The 13668-nt window shown below is 40.3% G+C and overlaps 1 protein-coding gene across 3 annotated transcripts in view; it reads right to left on the minus strand.

Moving 5' to 3' along the window:
* Positions 1 to 13668, minus strand: part of RASGEF1B (RasGEF domain family member 1B) — a 533671-nt gene that overhangs the window by 134612 nt on the left and 385391 nt on the right. For 2 of the 3 annotated variants that reach the window (XM_074324368.2, XM_074324372.2), the window contains exon 4: positions 10277 to 10360. The exons of the other annotated variant lie outside the window; for it this stretch is intronic. In XM_074324368.2, the coding sequence (XP_074180469.1) occupies positions 10277 to 10360 (84 nt within the window). The remainder of the gene's footprint in view (positions 1 to 10276; positions 10361 to 13668) is intronic. 3 annotated transcript variants of the gene reach the window in all.

Below are 13668 nucleotides of genomic sequence, written 5' to 3' on the forward strand. Positions count from 1 at the left end.
AATGGGAAGCCACTCTACCTCTTAGTCAAGTAAGTAACTTGATCACTGCAACTCGAAAGGATAACTCTGTTAGGGGCATTGGTGAGGGATTGGGAAAAGAAAGTGAGTGTGAAGCTAGGGAAACCAGTTAGAGGGTTTATCAGTAACCAGATGAGACATCACAAAGGCCTTAATTACAGCCATCACAATGGGGAAGGAGAGGTTGAATGTTAAGGCTTTAGAGTCATCTCAACTGGGTGGCTGACGGAGCAGGAAGAATTATGGACCATGACCAAGTACCTGGCTTGAATTGTTGGGTAGAAAGTAGGAAGTTTCAATGAAAGAAGGAAACATTTGTAGAGCAAGAGTATCCAAAGAAGGGAAAGAAAAGCGAACTATATTTAGGTTTGAACACGTTGAACAAATGAAAAGAGAGAATAAAGAACATTTTTCAGTAACAGAGGGTTGATTTAAAAAAAAAAAAAGAGGGGGGAAGAAAAAACTGCACCAAGAATGGAACACTGGGAAATACAAAATTGGAGGTATTATTGAGGGAAGATGAACTAGCAAAAGAGACTGAGGTCAGATGAAAATTAGAAGTCAGCTCTCATAAAAGCCAAGAGAGGAACAACTTTCAAGAAGAGGTCAATTGCATCGAGTTAGAGAAGAATTGAAATGCGTTCTGGGTTTAGCAGTTAGGATTTTCCTACTGACCTTCGCAAGATCACTTACCACTTTCACTGGTGTAGCGAATGAAGGAAACAACTTCCATGCCACAATGCATGAAAATCTCTCTCGCGCTCTCTCTCTCTCTCTCTCTCTCTCTCTCTCTCTCTCTCTCTCTCTCTCTCTCTCTCGTTTTAATCTCAACATGTCTGTCTCTTATTGCTGATTATCTTTGAAAGCTCTTAGTGTAAAAATTGCAGTTTCTGCCTTTTGCAAATGAATAGAGCCTTCTAAGAGTTATTCTGTAAGCAAATATCTTTTAAAGTTGAATTTATTTACTAAGCTATTCACTAGAAAGGTTTCAAAAGACATTTAAAGAAAAGCAGCCTGAACCCAGGTGATCAGAAAATGGCAATCACAGATACAACACTATGAGAATTTCCTTCCCTTTCGTTTTCTACCACTTCCCTCTCCTTCGTAACAGGCAGCTTCAATATGGAAAGAATTATGCTTGGTGCTTTGGGGACATAAATAATGAATAAGGCACAATCCTGCTCCACCAAGCTGATTACAAGAACCTGCAAAAGACAGACATGCACTCAGCCAAACCTAAAGAGAGGCAGGTTAAAGTAAATGTTCGTAATAGTAAAAGCAAAGTTCTATGGGGGCCCAAATGTAATTTCCCATCTCTCATAAAATGCAGGAAATGACCTTTAAAAACATAGACACAATTGGGGAGTTCATCGCACCACTAATTACCTCCCTACTCTTCAGACCATAAACTTTTATGCAATCTGCTCTCTGTTCAACTTCATTTGTCCTTCTTTATTTCACCAGATTGCCTATATGAAAAACTTAACAGGCACTGGCGGAGAGTGGAGATTTTAGCTGTACCCTAAGCTTTATTCTGATTCTTTTGTTAAACTGAACTTAATAATACCCCTTTGACTCTTTTCACTGAAAGTGTCACAGTTCTTAAAATTAAATGCGTAGCCTCATGGATTAGATGAGCCCTAAGCATCTTTCTCCCAGAGGAGATAAACTGGGACACCAAATTATCCAGAATGGCTTCTAAGGAATACTGTTTTGATCTGAGTAACCTCATGGTGGTATCTTCACAGTTCACGGCCCTTTTAATGTTCTTTGAAACTGCCTTTAAAGGGACAATGCTGCATGCTCACACATATTTCCCACTTGTGCAGGGCTGCTATTTATAACTGGGGCCTTTTGGAAAATGAAAATAAAAAACTGTAGCCAGAGAGGCCCAGAGTATAAGCCAGGTCATACTTTTTGGGGCATCCTTCTGTTTCTTCTCAAGAAACTTTGATTATATTTCAACTAGGAATAGAAAAGAGAGCATCCACACACAAAAAAATCTCTCCAGCAGGTGGTCGGGGCATAGGTTCTTGAGTCAAGCATACCTGGTTTGGGATGCCAACTCTACCATTTATTAGTCTGTGACCTTGGACAAGTTCTTTATCCTCTCTAGGTTTCATCTGTAAAACGATTAAATGAGAGACTGGATATGAAGAACTTATGTTAGTGCTTGGCACAGAATTCTCAAACAATGGTAGTATTATAATAATTACTATTGCTGTTATCATTTGTACCAAATTGCCCTGGATTGCTGTTTATAGCACACTGCCTCACACATGGAAGGCATTCAATGTCTGTTTATTTCTGAGTGGATGCTTGCTGGGATAGAATGCTTAGAATGCAATATTTCTAAGAAGGACTTCCTTTGGTTTTTCTCAAGGGTACCCAGAGTATTGGGAAGGTAGTAAAACCATAAATTCTGTATTGATTCTGCTGATAATTCTGTTGTGCTCTTTCTCAGAAGTTAGTGATATTATTTTTTTCTGATCTATGTGAATAGAGACTATATGTGTACTATGCTAGTCTTAGTCCCAGATGGGACAAAAGTAAAGTTTCTCTTTTAGTCAATAACAGAGCAGGCCATATTTTTACTCAGCATTTTTCCAGCAGAAGTTCTACTTGATATTTTTCAGCTAGGTTCTGGGAGAGAAACTGGGGCAGTATTAATGGGAAAATGTCAGCATACTGAAACAGGAAAAGAATAAACAATAGTTCTGTAATGCAAATATGACTCCATGACCTTTGATATGGTGCAGAGTCCTCAACAGTAAGGGTCTGGAGATTATGTGTGTGCATGCACGGTGTGTGTGTGTGTGTGTGTGTGTGTGTGTGTGTGTGTATGTGTGTGTGTGTGTTTGCACTGTTAACAAAACATTTATCTCATGTTTAAACATCAAGTACATTGTGATGTGTCTATACATTTAGGACATACATGCACCATCTATATTAGCCTTTACAGATAAGTTGTAAAGCAAGATCAAAAGAGCAAAAATAGTTTTTAAAGTTTGTTGTTTCTCCTTTTGATACTGTATAGGCATCTTCTTGTTTGTGAATTAATAAATTTTATAAACCTAATAAAATATATTCTATTAATTGTTCGTATTTCATTTATTTTCTGTAGGTTTTGAGGGCAGTTGTTGAATATTTTTCTATGCTTATAAGAGGACATACAATGAACTGCCAGTGGTGTAAGTATATTTGTCAAATCATTACAACTCTTTGGAGCTTAGAAAGCATGCTGATGGAGCCTTCTAGCCTCTTAGAAATGTTGGGATGGGTAGACTTCTAGTCCTTGTGCATCAGACTGCATTTCTTACCCAAATGGAGCAAATGTAGAAACTTCAGCCTACATTGTGTTTCAGTGGTAGTGAGAATCCAGGAATCTAAATGTTATGGATATATATTCCCACCTCTTGTTATTTAATATTGACAGGAGAGTGCTAATGATATTGATTTTAAAAATTCTTTGTCTTTAGTAGATATAGTAGGCCACTCACATATTAGGTTGGTGCAAAAATAATTGCAGTTTTTGCAATTATTTTTAACCTCTTAAACTGCAATTGCTTTTGCACCAACCTAATAGACTACTATTTCAATAACATTATGAACAAGGATAAAAAATGAAAATAGCTGACTGAATAACAAACTAAATATCCGTATTCGTTTAACCATCAATGGACAAGCACCACCACTATGTGCTTGTCATTGTGTTATGCAGTTTGAGAAAAGAGATGATGGGAAAAAATGATATGGACTCTAATAGGTGCAGCAGTTGATGTTTTAGAGGGTTAACTTAATAAGCCAAAATAATACGTGTTATTTTATGTTGAATAAAAGGATAATGGATCTAGGATGAGGTATGAGGTAACAATTCACTCATCCCATAAATTCTTGTGAGATAGAGTTATAACAAAAGCTGGACCCCAAGATGTTTGCCCCAGGAAATCTAAACCTGCTTCAGGTAATGAAAGCATGGAATATAATGCCAAATATATGCATAAATATATTTATAAATATTTTCAAACTAATGACACCTCCTACATACAATAACTATCAATAGAAATGTTATTTGACAAGATAATGGGTTCCACTACAGTGCTGAGTTTGAGTATTTTTAGTAAAAATGTGTTTGCCTCAGTTCTAAGGAGAACTTCATCAAAATTCAGTATATGATAGACATCTGGGTTTACTACGTTCAGAACTCAAAGGTAGGGTTCTCTGCTAAGCATTAGAGTTCTGCTTATCACCTTGTTCACAGAGTCAGAAGTTAGCCTCTGTATCTCTCCTTCCTCATTCAGACTTGATTTGGGAGGTAGGTGTCATGACTCAGCATTTTAATTCCGTTCACTGATAATTATCATACCAGCCTCTGTCTTCCAACTTCACTGGATTCTAAGTGACTTCCCACAGAGCACGTGGTCCACTGTCTCCCAGTGCTCTAACTGTGCACTAGGGTACTACTGCCGCTACTGTACCAATGGCCAAATAGCAGTGATGTAGACAAGATGGAAGCTGGTTTCTATCTCAGGGGATAGTGGTCTGAAGCAATCAACAGTTCCATAGACTCAGAGACCCCAACTCTTCATTGCTGTTTCTCTGTCATCCTCTCTTGATCTAACGTAGCTATTCCAGCTTCTGTTACCATATCGGCATTCCAGCCAGCAAGAGGGACCTGCCTTTCCCATGGAGGATATGACTCAGAAATTGCATATATCACTTCCACTCATATCCCATCAGCCATAATCTCGGCATACAGCCAGATCTAGCTGCAAAATGTTCTCTTCAGCCGTGCGGACACATGCCCCACTAAAACCTCCACTATCTTAGAAGAAGAAAATTGACCCCTTAACTTGACAATTTCTTTCACCTTATTACTAAAATCCTTAGAAGAAAAATACCTGGCTTCATGCATTTTCTCTCAGTGACCAGAAACTAACTATACAGAGAAAGAGATTCAGCTAAATCAAGGGCACTCACACTCAAAAAATTAAAGTTATGTTTACCTATAACTGTAGTAATTATAATGGCTTGCTTTACTCAGAATTATTATTATCTTCTGATTATCCCATTACTGACTTTTGGTATTTTTTTGGAAGCAGAAATAGGTCACAGACAAGTTTATAGGTTGGCTTCTTCATCTTCTTGGGTCCCTGAGAGCCCTAAATACTGAGTGTTAAGTTCCAAGGTATTTCTCATAGAATTGGCGCTGTCTCCCAGACCCAGCCACAATGTAATGATGGAACATTCAATCATCTCAACGGGCCGCCACTTAGAAGACGATCCCTAAAATGGCATGTTTGCTAGGCTAAACTTTCCTTTGGTAAGAAAAATTCTCCAGTGCTAAAAGGAGCTAACAATTAATCTGCAAAAAGGGCCATCTCCATTTCTTTTCTTCCCACAGATGCCTCCCAACTTTGAAATAAAGCAGCTCTATATTTTGTTGATTCTGAGTTCACCAGTTCCTTTGTTATCTGTTGTTTATCCAGTTACTTCCACCTAGCTCCTCCAGTTTCCCTTTCACTCACCCAGAAATACAGAAGGCCTTGTTTACTTTCTTATCCACCCTTCCATTTAATAACACTGCTATCGTTCAAGGCAGTTTATCTCTGTATTTCCTTCTGGTTAAATCCAATAATATGTTAAAGTTACACCTCTTTTTATTAAGGACAAGTTTACTTGTCTCCTAAATTCTTTTGAGAAAGGTGGGTCAGCATAGCCATGGTCATGGGCAGCTCCTAATCTAAAATAACTCCATCTACTTGTGGGTTCTGTGCAGTTGGGCAAGGCCACGGCACTTTACTGGGTTGTTCTGCGTTGGCATGATCTGCACAATGCTTTGCTGAGTTGAAATCATGCTTCTTTCAGCCCAGTCTCGTGTCTTGCCAGTAGCACCAAAGAGAATTTTGTGGGAGAGCCTGGTAGTTGAATTTAATGTCATCGTCTAATGTTACCTATCTCTGTAAATCCCTGCTTTTGTCTCCATCATTGCTGTCTAATTCCATTTCAGTAGTCCACTTTGGATCTGCCCTGAATTTACTGAAATCTTGAAATCTCTGTTGCAATTATAGTTATCCTCTTGGGGGTAACACATTTCTTGTCAAATATACATTCTGTCTTAATTCATTCTCCAGAGTGCCTCCTCCTATAAATTACAAAGAAATTCTTCTGGTTATAACGTTGTGGGATTTGGGGAAATAGGTTCATCTCAAGTTTTCTTTCACAACCCAATATTTTGTAGCTGCAAAGGCGAGGAAATCAGAGCTGCCAGGTCATCTCTTGGAAATGCCATGATACATATTTTTAACATTTGCATTCTGATTTACATAAATTTGTATGCTCCCTTCAAAAGGTGCTGACTCCAATTGTGTAAAATAAAACACACAACTGCTCTTGATCACCATACATTCCAGGCTTGCTTGCCTGTCTGCTGCCCAGTGATTTCTCCAGCTTCTCCCTCTTTGTTCCATGAAGTTTCCTTCATTTATTCTTATCCACGAATCATAACCATTAATGAAAAGAGTTATCATTTAGTTGTAAAATTGGAGTTGGTTCTCAAATATTCTTTTTTTGTAATATGAGCTCACATTGGAATCCTGTTTTTCAGCCAGGGTTTTCACAACACCTTTCCACTCCCGGTAGCAAGGAAACATCGGTCCCTGGTCCACATGAGGCACCATAATTTGGGCAGTAGAAATCACCTCTGGGTCCAGCTTACAGCCTTTCGCCCAACAGTTAAGGTTTTTGGCAGTGAGGAAGAGAGTTTTAATTCTGGGCAGATTAACCACAGGTTTCAATTATCCACCCCAAATGCTGCTTTCCATTGACCCCTATAATTAAAGCTTGACTTTGCTTACAGTTTCAACATCATTTTTCCCCTCCAGGTGAATGGATAATAGCAGATTGCAAAGTGAGTTCATTAGCATATTTGACAGCAAGAGTATTAAGCCCAGAAGCCAGAGATATGGAAAGAGAGCAAGAATATCCTTTGGGAGTCATCCCACTCAAACCAAGACAGTCCTTGTGTCACTGTCCAGACACTTACTGCTGACTCTGCCCAGCCTGGAGAGAGAGATCTGAGAATCCCAGAGCGAAATATCACCAAATCAAGAATGATCATACCACACTTGATTCTCTTCTACTCTCTAAAAAGCATTCCCAAAAGTCACTCTCTACCGGTTTTTATACTATTGTTAGTGGTTCTGATCAGGTTTAGGAAAACATTGTGTAAACTCAGGGCTGTCTATTGGATTTAAATGAAATTTAGTCAAAAGAGACCCTCTGGGGTTCATCGATTCCTGACGTCAGCCTTTGAAAGGCCTTCTTTCTGTCCCCACAGACAAAGTGCTGATCTCTTTAGAACCTATATAAATAAATAAAATAAATGAGGCTGGAGGGGCCAGAGGCAGGGGCAAGACAGTGAATGCTGCAGCAGTTGCCAACATGCTTCGAGATGTTCAGGGTGTATTTTATTTGTTGTTTTAATCTTTGGGCCAAATGATACTCCTCTCCCATGAACTGAAGTCAGCAAAGGGGAAGTGCAGACCTCACAGAAACTCGGTCCCAAGAAGCTTTGGTTGTTCCCCTGCTACGCCTGCAAAACGTCAGCGTGCTGACAGCGTGGGTAGGAGGCTTCCTGTTCCGCCAGGATTTCACACTCTGCACATAACTGCCTTGGCAGGACTTGCCGCCAAGGCAATGTTACCAGGAATTGCCAGGAAAATAGATTAATTTCCTTTTAAAATCTCTGGTTCTGCCCACATCTATGGATAAGTTGGAGAGAAAAGCCCTATTGAAAGCATTTTTGACTTGTCCTGACAGTGACTATTTGTTATCCTAGTTGATGGATTGCGTGGCTTGGAGATGCACTGCTGTTGCAAAGAACAGGAAGGGAGTGGGTATCCCAGGTAGACTGTGGTCCTTCTGTTAAGGTGTGCCTGGGAAGTGTCCTTGATATACTCACCGGAGTTTTACTTCTCTTCCTAATATATAACACTGCCTTCTGCAACTCCTATGTCTTGAGATAAGCAAATTGAGGATGTGTTTCTAAGCTCACTACCACGTTTCCCCAAAAATAAGACCTAGCTGACCATTAGTTCTAATGCATCTTTTGGAGCAAAAATTAATATAAGACCCAGTCTTATTATACTATAATATAAGACCGGGTAAAATATAATATAATATAACATAACATAACATAATATATAATACTGGGTATAATATAATATAATATAATAATACTGGGTCTTATACTAATTTTTATTCCAAAAGATGCATTAGAGCTCATGGTCTGGCTAGGTCTTATTTTGGGGGAAACACGCTATGTGCATTGCTTTTCATTTATTCATTCATTAAATTCATTAAATTTGTTGAGTGCTTAGATACATAGTAAAAAAAAACATGTTTAAAAAAATCCTTGCTCTTGTGAATGGATATGGAATTATTTAATCCTGATCATAGTCCTATGAGGCAGGTACTATTATGATGCCCTTTTTTTACAGGTGACTTGTCCAAAGTCACATAGCCAGTCAGCGGTAGGGCTGGGATTTGAACCCAGGCAGCCTGCTTCCATAATGCTCACACTTTCAACCATCCAGCTCTACACTCCCTGGTGGGACCGCTGGGTGTGATTTCAGGTTCAGGAGAGTAGTGGTTCAGGCAAAAACCTGTAATTTCTCTTCCAGAGGCAAAGTCATTCTTCCACAAGGTAGTTTATATAACTAATATGTTTGAAAGAGGTCGTATTGTGGCTGAATTTCATACCAATATGTTAAAGGGGATCAGCATATACCACCCCAAAATATGCCACTTTGGCATAAGGATTATTTCGAGATGAAGGTGCAACAGCACACAGATCACATTGACCAGCTTAAAACCGGTTCTGCTTCCTTAAAGCAGATTGGTGATTAATACAATCTTTGAGTTATTTTACGGACAGCACTGTGCATGTGCCACCCTTGTCCTCAGGACAGACCTGGAACCAAGACTCTTCAGTCTATGGGACTCAAGTAACAGAAGTGTGGCTACTGGAGCCCTTTAGGAAGCGAGAGATCCTTCAGTAAGGATGATCCAGTGTCGAAACCAAATATGGACAAATATAGGACTGACCAATCAAACTGCCAGATTGGAATTCCTTTGTGCTTTCTCTTGACCCTCGACCCTACACCATCATTGGCCGAGTTCCAAAACCCTCCAATCAAAACTTGCCCTGCCAGCATTACCTCATGTTCTCCCTAACTCTTAAAACGTGTCCAGACCCCAGATCAGGGAGACAGATTTGGGAGGTGCCTCTTGTCTCCTGCAAGTCAACTCAGCAATAATAAAAAGCTTTTTCTTCTCTTGAAGGTCAGTGTCATAGTTTTGGCTCCTATGCGCATTGGGCAGCAGGCCCTTGCTTGGTAACAAAGGCAACAGAGAAGCAGCCGATACAGGGAAAACTCTCTGCACTCCCCCATTCTGTCTAAAAGCCGGGAATACATTTCCCTTTGTGAAGGTAACATAAATGTGTAAAGGTCTCTTCTCTCCAGCACCAGGAGGAGGCCTCAATCACTGAAGATGACTCTTATCAACAGAAAAGGTACCAACTTGCGTCTGCATAACAAACGTTACTAAGTAACTCGCATCTTCCATTAACTTCCCCCACATATTCACCTTCTCACAGTTTAAGGCCCTGAGAAGCCCAAGCTCATTTTCCTTTCGCTTGTCACTTCTCCAAAGTTTATCAGTCTTTAGTAAGCCTCAAATATAACTGCTTCTTTGGGTCTTTACTTCTTTTCTATTAAGGCCTCCTACTCACTGCAATAAACCTTTTCTCCTGTTTATCTGTTGTTTTGTTTTGCAGTTTAATTTGCATTGCCCCAGGTACTGAACCTGAGAGAGAGGAAAAAGGTTGTTTTCCTCCCCTACAGTATAAAAGACTAAAAGTCCTTCTTTTCTTCTAACAAATTCTGATAGGCAATGGAAGATGATGAGTCAAAGAGCTGAGAAACCAGGATGTTATGGGGGTTGGGGACCACATCGTTGGGATGGAAGTGGAAGCAGAAGCTGAAACAAGAGACTCTGGGATCAACATCTCTCAGCTCAACCTTTTGCCCAGGGCAAAAGCCACCAGCGCCAACCAAATAGTTCAAAATTGGGATTTTACCAGCCACTTTCATGAGATTTATTCGATTATTTCACCCAAACAGCTAAGACAAAAAGAAATAACAGCTAACAGGCTCAAATCATACCATTCAACAAGAAATGGATTCATTCTTACTTTGCCAATTGGCTTCTCAATCAGAGGGCTTGTAAAGCAGACTGGAGTTATGCTGCTGTACATTGAAGTTTTCCATTGCTGTTCCTATAAGAAAGGAAACACACAGAGAGATTTCAGGGATGTGGCTGGCTTTCCTGCTGTGTGGAGCCATTGCCTTGTTTCTCACAATAGTGCCTCAAGCACTTAAACTTAATAGTTGTCACTTGAAATACCCGAGTCAGCATTTTTGCCGTCTGTGCAAACTCATTTAACCTTGTGCAGGGACATATTACAAAACCATTTATGACATGTTGAAGGGATTTATATACTCATGTTGACATAAATGTAGAATATTTTCAGCCTAATCTGTTAACGTATCTTCATACAACACAGATAGATCAGGTTATGTGAATCTTTTTTTTTTTTTTTTTTTTTAAGAAATAACTTTCCTAATATCTCATTGCATGTAACTGACCAGTTAAACTTCTGGTTTTCAAATATTTGATTCTATATGGGATAATATCCAAAGTTCTGTACCTGTTTTTCAGAACCCTGAAAAACATGGCTCTTCTCCACGTTTTCAGTGTCGGCTCCAATTCTGTCCCACAATTCTAAACCTCAAGCCATATCTGGTCAGTGTGTTTTTCTTGAACAGACTCTAGTCTATGTTTTTGTTTTTGTTGTTCCTGGTTCCTAAAATATCCTGTCCTCAGTATGTGCCTATGATTTCTTACCTGTGCTATAAAAGCCCAGCTCAGATTCCCTAAGAAACACTTGGCTAATTTTCTCCACTTCTGACTCGAGTCAGAATCGCTTTCTTCCTACCACAGGATCCATGTACGATTATTAGAGTCCTTGCCACTCTCTGCTGGGAATGTGAGCAGCTGAGGACAGGACTCAGGTCTTAGTTATCTTTGTATCTTTCACAATCCAACACACGTCTCACATATTGCTATGGTCTGAATGTTTGTATCCCTGCAAAGTCCGTACGTTAGAATCCTAATCCCCACCCAAGGTGATGGTGTTAGAAGAGCCTTTGGGAAGTGGTTAGGCCCTGATGGCAGAGCCCTCCTGAATGGGATTAGTGTCTTATGAAAGAGGTCCCAGAGAGCTTTCTTCCCCCCTTTCCCATGAGGATTCAATGAGAAGTGAGGATACAATGAAAAGGGTCCTCACCCAACCATACCGGCACCCTGACCTCAGACTTCCAATCTTTAGAACTGCAAGAAATACATTTCTGTTGTTTCTAAGCCACCCAGTCCGGGGTATTTTGTTATAGTAGCTGGAATGCACTAAGACATACATGTAGGTGCTTTTTATTGGAAGACTCTTTGCTTTTGTCAGCTGAATCTTTATGTAGTCACTAATTTCCAACACCTCACCAGATCTAGCTGTCTCCAACCCCCAACTCTCATTCTCACTACACACATTTTTTTACTCTCAGTCTTGTTAGAGGAGACAGCAAGAGACTTGTTATTGGAAAAAAAATTAACTGTAGGTACCAATAACCCCATAGAATGAAAATGACCTTTAAAAAATGAATTGGCTAGTATTGACCCATCCCCACCTCCTGCTGTCCATTAATTGCCATGTTTCTTGAGTGAAAGAAAGATTTTTCCCAGTGGTCTTAGCAAAGGAATGGAGTATGACCCTCTGGAATCTCTACCTTGCTGTTACTAATTATCTTACCCTGGGCAAATTACTTGGCCTTTCCACCAGGGTGGCCCTGCCTGTAAATGTGGTCTGTGTTATTTACACACATGTTGCAGGGTATTTTGAGACTAATTGTGAAGATATCTGCGGCCTACAAAGGCAAAATATATTTCCTGGGGACGAGACCCTGCAGTTTACCTTCAAGAGAAGCCATTTAAACCTCTCCCTTCTTCCCATGGTCTGAAAACAGGGGTTATGGCTGAATTCTGAGTGATGTGGATTTCTGTCCATTAGGAGTTAAATTGAGACTAGCAACTCATTTCACAGGTCATGTTCCAGCCATCAAAGTGTAATTACTATCAAACCACATTGGCTCAGGTCCTTAACATATTAGTGAATGCATGAATACAAGTTCCAAAGGATCCAGTTACCAAATCCCACCTCTCTGAGATAAAAAAGACATTGAATGGCACCAGGATAAAGACTAAAATAGATCCACTTGAGACAGCAACATTTTTTTTTTTTTTTAATGAAAATACAAGGTTCCGTGTTGGTGATCAGGACACATGATTCTGTTTTGAGGAAGTCAATCCGCAGACGTAGCAGATGAATCTAAAGAACTCTGCCCTTCACTCTGAGGCTGGTCTGGTTGCTATGGCAACGTGTAACTAGTTTTCTTAGGTTGTTGGGCAGCCTGATTTTCTTTAGACTAAAGATTCCCTTCCTACATTTGCACTGGGTGTCCTTAAGACTAAAACAACCCAGCAGCTGCAAAACATAGATTTCTCATCTAGATTTTTTTTTAAGTGGGAAATATGTGATACTTCTGGGCCATCCATGAAAAGGGCCTTTCTGAAAAAATGGGTTCAAATATAAAACACAGAATAATGAAGGGCATATAATTATTACTAAATAGGGTTTCCCTTTTCCTATCGCTTTTCCTCGTTTCAGGCTTTTCACATATGGTTTTGTCACTTGTCTGGGTGGCCAAGTGGCTGGGTGGCTGGTGTTAACTACTGTTCCCATCTAACTCTCCATTTGCTAAATGTGGGGTGGGGGAGCTGAGGATGGACTGGACAGAGTGCAATTACAGAGAATTAGAGAAAAGGCAAGTCAGCCATCCTCTCCAGCTGTCTGCAAAATGAGGGCAATATTGTCCCGCCCCCCCCCCCCGCCCCCGCCTTATCTTCTTTCATGCGATCACTTTAGAGCACTCCTGAGAAGCTACAGAACTGCTCAGAGATCTCCTCATAAAAGATACCTGGGGTTACTTTTCTAAGACTGGATTCCTAAAAGGAGAACAAAGAAGTGGTGAAGGCCTTGAACTATAATTGCAGCCCTCAGTGTCTATTCTGGTGCCTGAACTATAAGAGCAGCTCCTGGTGCAAAAGGACAGAAATAATCTAGGGTCAGAAATAATCCAGGGTGAAGAAGGACAGATGCAGCGATCCTCTGGCAGACTCAGCTAACTGACTGAGCCGTGGGATCCATCAGATTGGCATCTGCTCAAGGGCGCACCACTGGGCAGCTCAAACATTCCTAACAACTCTGAAGGAAAGAATGCGTCCTCCCTCAGAAATCTTGATTTTAGTGCTCCACAGAACACATGGACGATGCCGGCTCCTCCTCCCCACACCTTGGAGCTAGGGACAACGTGTTCTGTTTTGAAATAGAAGCAAAAGCAGACACTGCCTTGAAGATTGCCATCCCTCTATCCAACCTCAGCCTGTGACTCATTATTTATCCAGATAAATAACTGC

This window comes from Rhinolophus sinicus, chromosome 1 (genome assembly GCF_057876585.1).
Source record: "Rhinolophus sinicus isolate RSI-liver-muscle chromosome 1, RSI-T2T, whole genome shotgun sequence".
In the NCBI taxonomy this organism is placed as follows: Eukaryota; Metazoa; Chordata; class Mammalia; order Chiroptera; family Rhinolophidae; genus Rhinolophus; species Rhinolophus sinicus.